The 17,529-nt window shown below is 52.3% G+C and overlaps 1 protein-coding gene across 8 annotated transcripts in view; it reads left to right on the top strand.

The window, feature by feature from the left end:
* The window catches only part of Dscam (DS cell adhesion molecule), a 660,878-nt gene that overhangs the window by 537,130 nt on the left and 106,219 nt on the right, over positions 1–17,529 (top strand). For 6 of the 8 annotated variants that reach the window (XM_021725291.2, XM_078044665.1, XM_078044664.1 and 3 more), the window contains exons 15-16: positions 2,924–3,091; positions 14,317–14,387. In XM_021725291.2, the coding sequence (XP_021580966.1) occupies positions 2,924–3,091; positions 14,317–14,387 (239 nt within the window). The remainder of the gene's footprint in view (positions 1–2,923; positions 3,092–14,316; positions 14,388–17,529) is intronic. The other 2 variants (XM_040287054.2, XM_078044668.1) reach the window with 1 other exon arrangement.

The following is a 17,529-nucleotide window of genomic DNA, read 5'->3' as shown; positions in this document are numbered from 1 at the left end:
GGTCAGCTCCAGCCTCCTGGAGCATGGCCACCCAGGCCAGGAACAGAGCTTCTGCTCTGGGGTGGGTGCTCTGCCAGCCTCCCTTCTCAGCTTCCTGCCCCCATTCCTTCCTGTGGGCTGTCACCCGGAAAGGAGGAGAGGACAGTGAAGTGGCTTTCCCTGTGCCTCCCTCCTATTAACCAACAGAATGGGCTTGGTCCTCCTTCAAGCTAACTCAATTTTCAAACCTTTGGGATACTTCTTTGTCTCCAGAAGTTTCCATCACCCCATTCGTTCTAGTCTCAGGCTGCTAACAACATCTCTTTAGACCAGTCCACTCTCTGACGTCGGTCCTTGATGACCTGCCATCCTTGGACTCCAAGCTGAGCTCAGCCACAGAGGCTCCCGTGTGTGCTCCGCATCCTCCCTCATGGGCAGCATCTAGAATTTCAGGGCTAGCAGTGGACTCTGAACCTCCCCTCCTCTCCTACTGCCAGCCTCTCCAGGGCATGTGATGGCCCCTGGAACCTGCCCTTTCTTCATTGAATGCTCTTCTGACCTGCCTTTCCTGAACCAGGGCACGAGCCTGCCCCTGTGCGTCCCTCCCAGTCTCACTTCCTGCAAATCCTTGAGGGTGGCAGTGACTCCTTTCCATGTAATGAACCACCTGCCTGAACTGCTCCTCCTCCTCAGCCCACCAGGGGCTTTTCAGAGGTCTTCCAGGACCTTGAGTGGGTGTCTAGAAATATTGATATCCATGGAGAACATGTGGAGGTCGTGTGCTACAGGAAAGACACTCGAGCTTGGGGTAACACAAAGGCTGAGGTCCAACCCCAGCCCCTTCTCAGGTATGTAAGAGAGCTCGAGTTCCTTGAATCCACACCACAAGTACACATCCCTACTTTGGCAGGATGTGGTTAAGGTTAGATCAAACCATCTGTCCAACTGCCTGTCCATCAGAATGAGCTGGACAGTGAGGTTTCTTCAGGCACAGGCTTCTGGGCACCTTGCCCAGAGATTAGGATTTAGTAGGTTTAACATACAGTTGCCAAAAAAAAAAAAAAAAAAAAAACAACCCTGAGGTTTTCAGTGTGCCCACAGACTTGGGGCCACTGAAGTCTCAGGATGGCTGCCCAGCAGGGTGCTGAGGGAGGAGGCCACACTGAAACAGGACAGAGCCAGGAAGGATGCAGTGTAGACAAAGCAAGCTCTGCATGACTCAGTCACAGACGTGGAGGTGTGTGGGAGACCCCAGAGAGCCTGGGGGTGCACCCTAGATGGGGTGAAGGGCGAGGAGCAGGACTGCGGGGCATCCCCAGGCCCCCTGGCCCAGTGGAGGAGGGCCTGGAGTGTTAGAGGCCAAGGCCACGGATGCAGCATAGAGGAGGGTTTCCAAGCCACTGGGGAGAGGGCTGGATGGGGACACTCAGCAGGTGTGGGCTGGGCTAAGGCTCCCACAGGGTGGATGCAGGGCTCCAGCGACTGGCCAGACATGGATCCCTGCTCTTTGCCCTAGTCCCCCGTGGCATGGTGGTGGAGGGGTATCCCTGTGCCTCTTCCAACTCCCAGACTCTGTCCTCACTGCCCGGTCAGTTCCAGGAATGTCCACGCTGTGTGGGCACAGCCCTCAACCACCAGCATGTGCTCCCTCTGAGCTGGTCAGCAGGTCGCCGTCATCCTGAACATCGTGTCCTGAAGGCCACGCTTTCTCTTTGTGGGACGGGCTCATCTGTGTGTCTCCCGTTTGGTTGAATGGCCTCTCCCTCGTTCACTCTCTATTGAGTCACATTCTTTTCTTCTTCCATGGTTTGATTTTTCCCTTTTACCAGGGCTTCTCTTTCCATGTCATGTTCTTCCACCGCCGTCTTTTTGACCCAAAGGGTGCCCCTTCTTCTACCTGCAGGGTCCATTTCTGTTGTGCTCTGTGCCCTAAGAAGTGAGCGCCCTCAGAGGCAGTCTTGAAGCCATGGACTTTTTTCTCCAGGTCTTCAAACCTCTTGTGATTTTATCTATCTTGGGAGAGAGCAACCTCCCAAACTTCCATGCTCGTCACTGGTGTGACGAATGAGTGGCATGACCTCCGAGACAGAAAGGTCACTGTACCGCTTATGCACTTACCTATTAAACGTGCATTCATCGTGTATTCACCATGTGCCTGGCACTTTGGGCACTGGGAGCACAGCAGTGAACATGGCAAGCGTGGTCTCCACTCTCGTGGACCTTAGAATCCTGCAGGAAACATAGCACCCCCAGTAGACACTCTCAAGTGAGTTGAGCCTCACAGGAGAAGACGAGGAGGAGGACAGGAATCGGTACACTCCATCACTATCCATGGTCTCAAAGACTCCCTTGTTCTTCCACAACCAACACCAGCTCATAACTACCCACCCAAACGATGACCCAAACTTTCTGTGTAAGAGCCATTTACAGACATTCTCCTCCTTCATGGAAGCCCTAAAATCACCACGTGCAGGCTGGCACAGAGCCAGTGCTCATGTGGGATTAAGTCGGATCAGATGGGACAATAGGTTTAGCTGGCTTTCAGGTACCTTTTAGAACCAGGGGTATTTGGAGGGCAGGGGAAGAGGTATCCCAATACAAGTGCTCATGAGTGGCCATTCCCACCCCATGGGCTCCAACTACGTCTCTCTTCCTGGGTCTCCTGAATTTGCCTGTTCTACTTCCTCCAAGGCCCCTGAACTCAGCTCACCCGCAGTCCTCTGTCCCCCACTGTGTGAAGGATAAATGCACACTCTTCTGATGGACAGCTCTTCCAGAAAACTGGGAGCATTGCATTAGATTTCACTTTGGGTGTAATTTTTTTTTCTTTCCTTCTTTCTTTTTTTTTTTTAAAAAAAGAATTCCTACTTGTGAACTTTCAAAGGCAGAGGAAAAAAACTCACATCTCTATCTCTTCTTTTTTGAAAAAAACAAAACCCAAAAGACTCCTGGGATTCTGCTCAGAGAACCAAAGATGTTTCCCCTCAGCTGAACTCGGCCACCATCATTGATATCCACCCTTCCTCCACCTACAGCATCCGCATGTACGCCAAGAACCGGATCGGCAAGAGCGAGCCCAGCAACGAGCTCACCATCACAGCGGACGAGGCAGGTACGTGGGACCGCCAGGTCGCTCGCGCTCAGCAGCCCGGGGCTCACCCCTGGGGGCTTATTGGTTAACACACACTCAGACCTTGGCCCGGGCCAGGTGGAATTCTCTGCTGCATTCTTCCCTGAGTTCATGCTCTATAAAAATGCAGACAGGGCTCCCCTCCAGCTCTGAAGGTACTGCTCTTCAGATAGGACTAGTTCATGTTCCTTTTATCCAAGACTTAAAAGAAGACATGAGGCTATCAGGTGAGCCTCAAAGAGTCCTGCCCTTTTACAATCGCCGTGTCTAAAGGCATGGAATCCAAGTGCCTTTCTTGCCTAAGACCCATGGAAGTCCAAGTGCGAGAGGAAAGAAAGACCTTTAACTGGGAAACAGTGAGAGTGTGTTCCTAGGGAGGAGTAAATGTTATTGCTTTTTTCCATTATAAAGTATTGCATATTTAATGTTGAACATTTCAAAGACAGAGATGAGCACTTTGAAGAAGGAAAAACAGCTTCCACCATCTTACCACCTAGAGCTAACTTGGGGCTGTGTCCATGGGAACTTCTAAATCCTATTTGCAACCTGGTCCATGACTCTAGGACATTTGCACACACACTCACCCACAACTGCACGTGCACATAGGCACCTGCAAGCCAACACATAGCCCATAAGACTTGGTTTACTCTGGCTCCCGGGGGTGGAACTGACTGGTTCACAGAGGCCTGAGCAATGAGGCCATGGTCAGTGGGTGCTCTGGACACACCTCGCAGGAGGGGAGAAGCCACTGCCCTGGGGAAACAAGGCCTTCTGGTCTCTCGGAGGGAAATGAGTGTCTGGTCCCTAAACCCATATCTGCAGCCCCTGCCCCCGCACAGCTAGTCAGCAGCTCCCTGCTGTGGGGCAGCTGGAAGCTGGGTCTCAGCCCTGCTTCTCCATCACCAAGAATGAGACCATCATTCTTCCTAGGTGACAAAGAGACTCCTGGAGGTTTGCCTCAACTTCCAACCTCCTTCCCCCACCTCCCTTCCTTTCACCCTCCTTAACAGTGGGAGCTTTTACACACACACGTTATATACACTTATATATATGAAGTACTTTTCTACAATTCATAATGTTTCCCACAATCTATTTATTCCTGTATTGTAGACAGGTCAGTTGTTTTCAATTTTCTGTTAGTATAAACACCACTGTGATGAACATCCTGGTGGTATTTCTTTTGCCTTTTCCATGATTATTTTCTTAGGTTACATTCAAACAAAGTAGGATGGATGGATAAAATCAAATGCAACACTCTACACTTTTGTCTATGTAACCAATATTGATTGCCTCAAGGAAATAAATTCAAATGTACAATTCTCCCCAAATTGCAGAGGTGTGCCCATTTCCTAATGCTGGAAGGTGGCCGTTCTTGAAAATTGCTTCTAAGCGTGGGCGGCAGAATGCCTCGATGTTGTGCCGGAGTGTCTGAGCATGATCTGTGTCAGACACTTGGATGTCACGTCATTTCTCATCTGCAAAATAAATAGAGATGCTGTCTCCTCCTGCACACACATATTTGATCGTTGGAGAAAAATTCTAAGCTTGGAAAGCCCTTGTGTTTCTCAGAAATAAGTGGGAAATGAGTCTTAATATGCTCCTGCAAAAATAGAACCTTATTTAAATATTTATCTAAACAACCCACTGATTTCCTGCAATTTTGTTAGGCTGGCTATTTAGGGAGAACGAGCTCCCCCATCCTTCAGCCCAAGATGCAGCCTCGGACCCCAGGCTCAGCCTCCTCCTTCCCTCCCCTGCCCTGTTCTGGCCCCAGGCCGTCCCACACCCTGCTCAGGGTAACTACATTTCTCCAGTGGAGCCTTGTGCAGCTGCTCCCCCGATTGCCATTGTGAGCACTGGGAGCGCTGCGGTTGCCCAGCGACCTCCTCTGCAGCTGCCGGTTGCCATGGCAGCATCTCTCGCAGCCAGAAGACCAGGTGAACAGCCTCCGGCGCGGGTCTGCAGGGCAGCTGCCTGGCATCTCTGCAGACCATGCAGAAATCACCTCTTTGGCTCCTGGGCTGGCCTCCTGGACTTGACCTGGATGCCGGCAGTGGCAGCCCCACGTGGCTTCCCTCTAATATCTAGAAGAGCTCGGGGAAAAGTCAGGGGTGGAAACAGGCTCCAGCGAAGCCAGGCTGCAAAACAGACCCTGTCTTGTCCTGGAGCAGGCTCTGCATGCCTCGAATCAAAATGCTGTTTTCCACATGACCCACACAAGCCAGAGTGCAGGCGCCTGGCCAAAGATCCTCGTCAGAACTGGCTGCAGTTCCTCTGGCTGCACGGGCTGTAGACAGACTCCACCTCCACAGCCACGCCCGAAAGGAACACCTTCTAGAGGACTGCAGTATTGTGACCAAGAGACCTGACAAGAACAGTTTTAGAGGAAGAAAAGTGTATTTGGGGTCACAGTTCAGAGGTCTCCGTCCATGTGCAGGGTTGACTCCATTGTTCTGAGCATGGGGCGAAGCAGTCCATGGTGGAAGAGTGTGGTGGAGGGGAGCAGTTCAGGGAAGGGCCATCAGAAAGCAGGGAGAGAGGGCACAGCACAATATAAACCCCAGAGGCACACCCCAGCAACCTACTCCTCCACCCACACCCCACCCGCTATAGTGCCCAGCCAGTTATCAGCCCGTCAGTAGATTAATGCACTGACTAGGTTAAGCTCTCAAAACCTAGTCTCTTCACCTCTAAACTCTCTGGCAGTGTCTCACCCCATAGCTAAACCCGAACATTTTGTGAGAGAACTTTTCCACCCTCACGGTTCCACTTCCTCCAAAATAGACCCCTCAAGCAGTGAGAATCTTGGATAGAAGCTTCTGGAAGGCATAGACATACTCACTGTTGCAGTGATGTCATGCCCAAGTCTCTGCCACCTGAGGTCACTTCCCCCACCCACCTGCTGGGGTGTCTGGGAGGAGTTAATCTCTGTGTCTCCTGTGAACCACCTGGGAGCTCCGCGACTCCCTGGGCTGCCGCCATGGCCTGCCCTTCCGTGCCCTCGAGCCTCTGGATTTGTGCATCTCCCTCTACCTGTCTGGCTCTGAACTCTGGCTCTCCATCCCTGGGCTTACCCTTGAGAAGCAGGTCAGATGGGCTGGACCCTCTGCAGTCCCCTCTCCAGTCTCCCTGCTGGAGAGTGCCTTCTCCCCGGCACTGAGGGGGGGTCTTCTCATTTTGAGGCATCTCTTCACTCTCCTGGATCGCCACGTCTGGAGCTGTGCTGTGACCCTCTGCCCTGCGCAGCATCAGCCCTGTTTGTCACCCGTTCTCCTACCCTGTGTGCGTCCGTCATGGGGGATGGCTCGGTATGTGCAGAGGGTATGGCCCTGGGGAAGGGCCAGCAGTGAGGGTCATGAGGGAGAAGATGTGGTGGATCAGTTCCACCCTGAGGATTGGGAAATCGCTGTGATCTGGATGTTGGTGGGCCCTTCTATGTCGTTCCTACTATAATAGTGTCAAGAGGTGGGGTCTTAATGAGCCCAGGGCCATGTGGGTGGGGCCCTCAGGAAGGGAATGAACGCCTGTAAAACAGGCCCAGCCGAGGGTGCCGGGGAAGGGCCATCGGTGCCTCCTCCTCGCATCCAGTCTGACAGCACCTGGACACTGGCTTCCCAGACTCCAAATTTCTATAAAAAATAGACCTGGTTTCCATAAGCTATGCAGTTAAGGGTATTTTGTCCAGCAGCCTGAAAGGACTAAGACCGAGGATTCAGGAAGGAAAAACAAAGAAAGGCCAAAGCATTGGGCTGGAAGGCCCAGGGAACAAGAGGCAGGAGTGCCGCAGTCTGGCTGGGCACAATTCAGGAGCCACTTGTCAAAAGAAACTAATTTTATTTTTAGAACTACAAACGCCAAACAAAACAGCTCCTCAGGAAAAAACCCTCAGAGCCCAACTGCCACCACCGGCTTCCCACAAGCCTCTCACCCACACCAGCCTCTCCACCTCCCACAATCCTCCTCTCTTGAGGCCGATTGGCTGGGTTGCGTGGGCAGAGCCAAAGAAGTCACCCAATGAGCAGCTCCGTGGAGGAGCCAATCAGCTAGATGTTGCTGGGGCCGCTGTGAGCCAATCATCAGCTGGCAGTCTGAAGGGCAGGGAAACAGCCCAATGAGCATCACCGCAGAGGAGCCAATCAGCTAGATGTCGCTGGGGCCGCTGTGAGCCAATCATCAGCCAGCAGCTGGAAGTTTGCTGGCAGCTGGAAGTTTGCTGGGGCCCCTTTGGCTGTGGCTCTCAACACAGGAGGAGTAGGACCCACTCACCAGGGCTCCAACTGCCCACCACCAGCGTCTGAGCCTCTAGCCTGCGCACAGCCTGCATCCCAGGTCAGACTCCGTGGCCCACAGCCTCCTAGACAGAGCAGAGCCTCACTGGGTCTGCCACAGATCTGGCCCTAGGGTAAGGGTCCTCTGGACTCTGCGAGCCTCACCCCAGACGGAGCCTCCAACAATCTGCTTCTGCAGTGATGCTCTCTGTTCCTGGGGAGTCCTGGCAGATCTTTTTACTTGGGTATGAACTTTTTAAACGTGCATATTTCAGACCCAAACCTCTTGCTCTTGAGCTCCTCCTGGCAGCTGCCAGCTGGGGCCGAGTGTCCAGTGGTCCCCTTGGGTGATCCTCAGTTGCAGGGCCTCCCACCCTCCTTTCATTCAGGAGTCAGCAGACCACAGTCTGTGGGTCAAATGTCACTTACAAACCCAAAGCGAAAGCTCGTTTTTCATCTCACAAAGAAGAAAATGCTTGCAGGAGGGCGTGTGGCCCAGGTGGCCCACGGAAGCCTAGGCTATCTGACCCTTTACAGAGCAAAGTTTGCAGTTATTTCTTGCCACTTTAGGAACTGAGTTTTGGGTTTGTGCAGCAGCCCTCAGGAAGCTTTGTGGAGAAGGAATCACAGCTATTTACAAAATGTCCCTTCCTAATGCTGGAAAACAACACGGTCCTCATGCCAAGATACTGGGTCTATTTTTATGTGAAAGAGGACAAATGCATTATCATGCACTTAAGTACTCTCATACTCTCACCTCAGAGAGCGGCAAAGACCACACAATTTAGCACACTCTTCTTGACTCCTCTAACAGCCCTTAGCCCCCCAAAAAGGAGGCATCAGAGAGTAAATGGAGACACTGTCAGAGTCAATGAGACCAGCACTTCATGGGCCAGAAGTGCGTCCGACATCTCAAGTCTCCATGACACAGATCAGCATGTCACATCCACAGCTGACCCTCGCCAGAGACCAACTTCCCCATTAGCAGCCTTGCCCTGGAGGCCACACGTCACTTAGTGTCTGTGACCCAGTGCGGGTGGCTGATGCCTTCCTCATGCATCTGTGCCTTCATCGTTATGGATCTGTGCAGAGAACGTGGAGGTTCAAGCTTGCTGTGGTTCCCTGAGATGCCACCTCATTCTCACAGACCATCAGGGGATGGAAGGGGGGGACTTCAGCAAGCCCACAGCACAGAATCCTGGGGCGTCTGGTGGATCTGGCACCGAGACCACCATGATGATCAGAGAGCAGAGAGAGTCTCCACTCGCCAGACTCAGAATATATACCCCAAAGCCACGCCCCAAAGCCCAGCTCCTGCAGCCTCATCTGCCTCCTGTTACCACCAGCTAATCCCATCAGGGGGGGGGTCGATTCACTGATTGGGTTAAGACTGTCACAACCCCGTCATTCCTCCTCCTAACCTTCTTGCATTGTCTCACATGTGAGCTTTTGGGGGACACCTCAGATCTAAGCCCTAGCATGGCTTATTGTGTTTGTGCTCTTTTCTTTTTTCTTTTGCCCCGCTCTCAAGACAGGAATAGGTGCCTGCTTTCTTAGCCACTGTGTCGCAGGCACCTGGAACAGTATGTATAATAGGTGCTCAACAGCTTAACTGAGTGACTTGTTTATCCATGAGTACTGATTTAATGGAGTCAGACTTTCCCTGTATGGGTGTCAGCTGCTTTGTTTTGTTTTAATTTTTACCAAGCACTGTCTTGGCCCTGTTTGCCCAAAACAGAACATGCCCCTCACCCACCCAAGCGACATCAAAGATGAACATCTGCTTGTGGAACTGTACAGCGGCTCCTTTCTTTTAACCCACAGTCGTGGGCCAGTCTTTGCCTTGATTAGGACTTGGCACGCAGTAGGCCCTCAATCCACACCCCAATAAGGAAACTGGAGGTAGATGTTTGGGCCCGATTCCCTCTGGGGCGGTTCAGCCCTGTTCAGAACCGCCAGGCCCCAGGTCTCCAGCGGCAGGCAGGGGCTGGAGCATAGAGGAGGGGAGGTTTTGAGAGCAGAATGCAGTGCCCCTGCTTGAACTCAGTGTCCTTTGAGAGGGACAAGGGGCCTTGGGGGCCACAGGAGGCTGACAGGGCTGTAAGCAGCAGGGAGCCGCCCCATCTAGAGGAACAGCCTCAGACCAGGCGTCAGCCCATGAACCATCAAGAGAGAAGAAAATGGGAGCAGGGACCCGTGGGCTTGACAAGTGGGGCTTCTGTCCTCACTGCAGCGTCAAATAGAATCAGCCACAGTTGCCTTGCTTCACACCTTGCAAAATATTAGAAATTGTGAATAGTCTTTGCTCATGACGGCTTTATGGATTGGCCCGATTTGACTTCCACAGAAAGGCAGAGATTACTTATTTTGGAAAATCACGTTAGTTGTCAGGCTTCATCTCTGGACCTCCAGGATAACGCTGGTCTTCTGGGTAAAACACAAAAACAAACCCCTCCTCCTATAACTCCAGCTTCAGTTCGTGAGCATGCAAACAAATCCTTAAATGCCAGATGTCAACTCAGTGTTAAAATTTAGTTCAGTAAGCAGAATGCCTTATACCTGACTCCCAACAGCTTTAGCAATTTTTAGAATTCAGTGTGCCTCGGGCTGTAATTCTACAGAAATCATCTGCAGTGGGCTGAGGTCCTATGAAGAGGACAGGTCAGGCTCGGTAAGGAAAGCACTCAAATTCTGAAAGAAGACTAATTATTTCTGTAATTAAAAATGTTTTTGATGGTATTATAGAAACCTGTAGAATATTTGGTCCTTTTTGTAAACAAACAAACAAACAAAAATGTTCCTGATTACATTGGGAACAGCTTGAAATAGATTTTTAAGTTTTTTGGATTATGTCTATCACTTTATATTTTAAGAGAGATCCAAATGTATTCACCTCAGGGAATTGGGAGATCGATGAATGAATTACTAAGAAGCCACAGCAGTACTGGTAGGTGGGAGATGGAGGTGCTCTGATGGTAATGACAGTCAGATCTCTCCCGGCAATGGGGCTGTCCCCCCACCACTGCAGTGAGCCACCAGACTGGGCTGGAGGGTGACTTGCCCCTAAGTGTGATCACATCATGGATTTAATGTTTTTCAACGGCTGAGACTATTGTGCCGCACCGTCCTGAGGCGCCCGTACCTGGGGTCACAGTGGGACACACCAGGATGAGACAGTGCCCCTAACATTGCCTCCAATTCCCAACCCACTGGCTGCCTGTTAACTTCAGCTGAGGACAACTAATTGAAATAACCAGCATCACTATCAACCTATCAACCCTCAGAATAATTTCTTCAGGATTTTTATGGAGGAACCACATGCTTCTCGAAGACCACAGACTCATCAGTATGAAAAGAAATCCATCCCGCAGGCTTACATCAGGCCTAATATCGGGATTCCCAGTGGAGGGCTTGGCCTCGTGTGGCAAGTGGGTGCCAAGCTCTGACAATGGTCATCTCACTGGTCAGCCTCGCTCTGAGCTGCTGTTCTGAAAACTAACCTCAATGCTAGCAGAGCCTTTTCACTTGGGGGACCCATAAATCCAGCCTCCCCTGTACCTGCAGAGGGAGGGACACACACTCAGGGCTTTAGCACCTGCAGCCTGTCTCGCCCCTCAGAACAAGGACTTGCTCCCAGCTGGACCTCACTGTCAGGTAGCCTTGAGTGTCCTGGGAGACTGCACCGACCTGCGATTGAACGTGTGGCCCTCCAGTGCTGGTCCCCAAGGCCAGGTGGGGATGAGCTGCCCTGGGGCTTCTGGGCATGGGCAGCAAACTCAGATGCAGGGAGAGAAAGCTCAAGGCAAAGGCTCAGACCTGCCCAGAGTCAGGGGTGCATTTTTCTGCCCAGACTCCAGACACGGAAGGACTTGGGGTGCATGGGGGACTGTGGAGAGAAAGTCAAGTTTTCGTCCAGGAAGCAGAAAACTTGGGATGTGTTCTGAGGCCCCCTTTAAAAAGTTGAATTCCATAAGAACAATGGTGGAGAAAACAGAGGACAGGGGACATTTTTTCTTTAATTATGAATATATTTCAACAAAAGAGCAAAGGCTGAGACTATTGTGCAATAGCAACACCTTCCTGGGGAGATGCCCATCCCTGAGGTCCCAACAGGACAGACCCAGAATGAGACGGTGTCCCTGACGTTGCCCCCAATTCCATCACACTGCATCCTGTGATTTCAGGGAATGGCATTAGCAAGACTGGGAAAGGGGGGTGCAGGGGAAAAGCAGCCCCAAACTCCCTCCTTCTCTCTCCCTCTGCAGTTCTTGTCCTAATGGACACTGTGCGGTCCTGTCTTCCTTCAAAGGCATGTGTCCGAGCTGCAGGGACTCACCTTTCCTAGAGCCCAGGCACTCTTGTGATCCTTCTCTCCCTGTCCCCAGCCCTGGCCTGTGGAATCATTGCCCTGCTGTTTCCCTGCCAGATGAGGCGGGAGCCAGGCCCATTGTTCTCACAGAGTGGCCATCTGAGCCTCCATTTCTGCCTTCCAGGGTCCATGCCTCTGTCCCCTGTGGCCAGTGTCATTTCACTCTGCACCGTGTCTGAGTCTCATCAGGCCTGTGGCCAGCCAAGCCACCTCCTGTCCAAATCCCCCTCTCCACAGGTCTCGGCTCCAAGACCCAGGGCACACCATTTCTCTGGCCACAGGAATTCTCGGAACCTTTGCTGGGGTCCCAAAACCCCAGCTCTTTCCTTCCCGCCCCATTCTCATGTCCTGCTTTGCCCATTAATCACAGTGCATCCTCAGAACCGCCAGGCTTGGCATCCGCGGATCCACCCGTCTTCAGACTGAAGACACTAGAGAACTACCCCTGAACCGAGCACACAGAGGTTTCTCTTCTCGTCATTGTTCTCTAAACAACACAGCATCCGCCTGGCTAGGTGTCTAAGGCATCCAGAGATGACAGTGTATGCAGGAGGATGGGCACAGGTCACGTGCAAATATGCTGTCATAAAGGCTGGAGCATCCTGGGACTGTGGTATCTGAGGGGACCTGGAACCCATCCCTCCATGGATACCTGCCAAAGGCCAATGTCTCGGCTTGGCACCAGAATCACGAGGCACTCACAGCTTTGTAGGTTCAAACAGCAATTCTTTATTCCAGCTCTCACACCGCCTCCACACAGGTCCAGGGGCAAACACGTTCTGCCGTCTCCCGCACAATTCACCTACTCCACGAGGCTCTCTCCAAATCCCATTTTAATCTCACGAGAACTCAACGGGAACAAGCAGCAGGGACACCCTAATCCCAGCAATAATCTTCAACCTCTAACTTCCCTAAAACCCATTATCTTAAACTGGCAACGCCTTAAACTCAAGGAGCCGGTTACTTCCTCAAACCTGATCAGCTCTAAACCCGGATCCGCCTTGGTCCTTGAGCAAGGTCACCTTATTAAAGCATGCATGCAATGTCCCATCGAATGTCCTCTAAGCAGCATGGGGTACGCTTGGCAAGGAAATTTCCATGCGTCATTCCTACTTGGTAATGGCCCTCAGCAGATACCCAGGGAGAAATGTGTTTTGTTGGAAAAAGAGACAGGTTTAAACCTGCTTCCTCCAACCAATTCTTCTAGCTAATGCCTCCCATCTGGTCGCTCCCCTTCCCCTTTCCTTTCCCTAATTAAAATGATAATCATATTATTATAATTCTATTTACCAAGTGCACTGTTCTCAAAACAGCCTCATTCAACCAATTTCAGATTGAAAACATTTCAAAAATTACATCTGGACTGCATGTCAAATAAAGGAAACCGAGTCACAGAGAAGTTTTTCTGACCTACAAAACGTGACAGAGCTAATAATGATGGAGACAGAATTTTAACCCAGGAGGAAGATAGATTCCAATGTCACGTACTTAGTGACTGGCTCATGGTGCTGCTCATAACTTCCTTTATGGAAAGGAAACCATCTCCCCTGGATCCTGCCCTCCTTATCTACAAGTCTCTATGCTGTCCTTCATGACCCGCTCTCTCTGCCCCGGCCACCCGTCTCCCCCGCACCCCTGCCTTCTGCACACGGTTTCTCCACATTCACAGAAATGCCTGTTTAGGATTCAGCAGTGACCTCTAAACTGGCAATCCAGAAACACTTGTCAGTCCAAAGGGTCCCCTTGGCCTCTCCTGAGGTCATTGCTTCTACCCTGGGAAGGAGATGCGTGTGTGCTCCTGACTGCTGTGGTCAGACATGACTCTTGGTCAGCAGAACCGTCTCCCAGGTCTCATTGCTCCACACTGACCCTACAGCATGGTGCATTTTATGACGCGCTCATGGACTCTAACCGGAATGAAGGTGGCAGAGTCCCTCATGACTCCCGGCTTGCCGCAGCCCAGGGATATAGGTGGGTGGGGGCTGTACCTCCATTTTCCTCGTCAACGTTGCTCCTTCCATCTATGGTCAGGGCTCCTGGCTCCCTAGAAGTCTTCATTGGAAAGTGTGGAGATCTGAAGCAAAGAGGCCCAAGGCAGGATGGCCATGTGTTTCTTCCCCAAGTTCGTTGAGGAAGTCCAAGCGCTCATTGCCGAAGGGGGCTCCCCAGGGAAAGCCAAGGGCCCCCCGCACCAGAGACTCGGCGTCTAACACACAGCTTCTCTCCGGCTGCCTATCAGAGCCCGTGACTTGCTCAGACCTGGGGTCACAGGCACGCTGGGGAGGAGCACCATGACAGGTCCCCGAGATTCATTCTTCCAAACAGCAAATAGACATGAGCAAGCATCGTGCACAGTGACTCTGCAAAATCGACTTGCCCACCAGAGCCGAAAGCCTGCTTCCTCCCTGCCAGGCGTGGGCGAGTCCCCTGGCCTGGTGTGTCCCCTGGCCTGGTGTGTCCCCTGGCCTGGCGAGTCCCCCGGCCTGGCGAGTCCCCTGGCCTGGCGTGTGGTGGGGCTCCCCTCTGCCCTGGTGCCTGTTTCTAACCTCCTTGGTTTTTGGTCCTTACAGCTCCTGACGGTCCACCTCAGGAAGTTCACCTGGAGCCCATATCGTCCCAGAGCATCAGGGTCACCTGGAAGGTAAACCTGGAATCATGCCTGTTCCTGGCACGCTCTGCTGAGTGGCCTTGCACTCTCAGGTGTTGAGATACCACGACACTAACATTTTATGACACTTTTAATTTTCAAAATTAGTTAGATTATAGCCCTTTTCTTAAAACTCAGCACAGTTCACACTGCTTAAGGATCAGGATCGAGCCTGACAAAGGTGTCTGTAGGTGACTTCGTCCCTGTGCGAACATGATAGAGTGCCCTTACCCAAACCAAGACCTCTGTGATGTCACCAGTGACATGACCTTAGGGGACTGCCGTGGCAGCAGTGACCCATCACTGGCGTGGCACCATGAGGAGGCCCAGCTTTCTGTGTGGCTCCACAGTGGCCTTATTTTCCTGCAAATTCTGCACCTATCTGCAGAGGATGGAGCTTCTGGGTTTCATTGAGTTTGACCAAGGTCCTTGGATTTCTCCGTACAAATAGTGAAACTGGCAGAAAGTGCTGACCGACTGGACTCCAATTTCATTCCAGCAGAAACTTTTTCTAATTGCTGTTCCTAAGTGGCAAAGCACAGTGTGATAGATAGTCAGTCCACTGAGCTGGCAGAGAGGAGGGGCCCTGGCTGTGCCCCTCGCTGGCCATGTCCATGAGAAGGCCCTTTCATTTCCCCGGAATGGAAATGAACTGTGGAGCAGCTGTGTCCCCGGGCAGCGGCACCCTGAGTGTGGCCAGGTGCTGATGGCGCTGGTTGGCACAGTGTGTGCTGTCTGTCGCTGGGAGAGAAAGCAAGTGGACCACAGTGGGCCAGGCTTTCAGAGCTGACCTTCTCCGTGAGGAAGCAGCATTGACTTGGTGCCCGAGCTCTGGGGAACCCTGCCCGTGGATAGTCACGTCACGGCACTTGCCTGGGGTGAAACACCCTGGGAACAAGCCAGGCCCTGAAAGTGCCCTTGGCCGTCCTCTCTCAGGCCAAATTCCACTTTATAGAGAGAGTATTATCAGGCCAAAACTTCCATGAAGCTGCACTTGCCACTGCTGTTCTGGATTTCTCGTGTGTGTGTGTGTGTGTGTGTGTGTGTGTGTGTGTGTGTGTGATTTTTTCCCTTCCCTCTTTCCTCGCCCCTTTCCTCTGTTCATACCCAATCGCACCTCTACTCACCTCTGCAGACCTATTGCAATACACCTGGGTGTTTTCCTTCTGGTCTTGGCTCTTTCATAAGACGACCTGCATCGGTGACAGAAATGGCTTTGCCGTGTTGGGTGGATCCCGTCCCTGGCATTCACACACACTGAGGCAGCGGGGCCCCCAGGGCCAGCTTTTCTCACCCCCAGACAAAGAGCTGTGCTTGCAGCAGGCGGCCTAACGTGGCCAGTCAGTGAGGCCAGGTGCTACCCACGTCCTACGCAGGTGGAGGGAAGGGGGCTCCTCTTGGTGGAAGGGGCTGGCTGTGGAATAAAAGCTAAGAAAGGTTGAGTGGCGAAGAAACCCACAGAACACAGGAAATACTTTTAGAGAGCGAGGGCCGGATGGGACAGCCCATCTTAGGGATGGAGCTTCCACGCTCAAAAGATCAAAATGGAGCTCGCGCTTGCATTATTTATGTCGGGGACTTTCAGAGGTTTTTCCACGGAATGTTCTTTGCCAAATAAGGTAGGAGGTGGGCTGTCCAGTTCCCAGTGGGTTACACCCAACTCCGGGGCTGTGAGAGGGGTTCCTGGCAGAGTGGAGACAGAGGTCCTGTGTGCCTGGGGCAGTCTCATGCATGCAGGGGAGCTGTGGATATTTCCCAAGGAGAAACCTAAATTTCCATGGCTCAATACCAAGCAAAGACCCTCAAGTAATTCACGGGTGGCAGCCGCGGAGTGAGGAGGGTGCCTCTGTCTGTGAGCGCAGCCACCCACTGTGAGCACCACGCAGTGTGCAGTGAAAGGCAATCAGCAGCCGTACTCAGGTGCCTCAAGCTGCAGGTGAGGTGCTGAGTCACTTGAACTAGAGCCTGTGACGCTCACCTCCGGCCCTGTGCATCCTCTTGCGTTTTGCTGCGGAAAAGTCCAGATATCACTGTGGCCTTGAAAGCTTTTGGCTATCCTGATAGAAGTGTCTATCGAAGAGCATCTAGTTCTTAGAGCTAAAACCGGCAACTCCCAAGGCTGTAAAAGGCAGGTGGACACAGACAGCATCAGTGAAAGTCTCCAAGTTGCCCCTGATTCTCTTCTCAGTGGCAAAGGGAGGAGCGTGCTGTGGGCTGGGGTCATGAGCCAATCGCACCATGCGGTTGGAACAGCCCAGCTTTTCTCGGTGCAGGGGCCCGTGATGCACAGCCCTGCGCCCAGGCAGACCTGCTGGCATGGGCCTGGCTGAATGGGGCTCAGCTGTCTGGTCGCCTTGGTCCTCCTCATGGAGCAGGACTGCTTCTGCTCAACTTCTTCCAGTGGACTAGACCCGGTGAGCCCCAGGAGTGTGGAGGGTGTGGCTCGTCGGCCTGCTGGACCCTCAGGAGTGGGAGTGGGGAGCATGAGTGCTGAATTAATGAGCCCCTTGCCGTGGTTGGCTTTGATGTCAAAAGGTTCACATCAAGAGGTGGAGTTTTTTCTTTTGGAAAACTCTGGACTCCTTGGAAAGCTTGAGGAGACTAAATTTGCATCTTAGATTTTCACGCATATGAAATATGCATTGCCCTGTCATGGAACCCTTCCTCGCTTATTTGTACCATTTGGAATGTGCTCTCGACAGCTCTCTCTATCCAGTTACTGGATCAGTCCTCTAACCCAAGCCAGTGGACTGGCCTGCCTATGGGCCCCGGGTCTCCCAAGAGCAGAGACTCCTAGCCTAAGCAGGTGGCTCTCCTGGGCCTGACCTCAAAAGATGCTGGCCACCTTTCCCCCAGCATGACCAGCCATCTGAGGGCTGAGTAGCACTCAGATCTGAAGCCCCAGCATGCTGGGAAGATGTTTCTCTATTCAGAGCCCAGGGGAAAGTCTATACTCTGCAGCTCATTGGCCCTGACAGGTCCTGAATTGAACTTGGTCTAAGGGTTGGGACCAAGGCCATTTGCAATCAGGCTGGTGATCTTTTAAATGGCTTCTTATGAGCGCTTCACCTTGAACCCGGATGAACCAGTGCTAATGCAAGAGCAAGTCCAAGGCAGCTACTTCCTTTGTCTGTTT

The sequence above is a fragment of the Ictidomys tridecemlineatus genome, chromosome 3, assembly GCF_052094955.1.
Source record: "Ictidomys tridecemlineatus isolate mIctTri1 chromosome 3, mIctTri1.hap1, whole genome shotgun sequence".
NCBI lineage: Eukaryota > Metazoa > Chordata > Mammalia > Rodentia > Sciuridae > Ictidomys > Ictidomys tridecemlineatus.
Note: the sequence above shows the minus strand (reverse complement) of the source record. Positions and strands in the feature narration are given on the sequence as shown.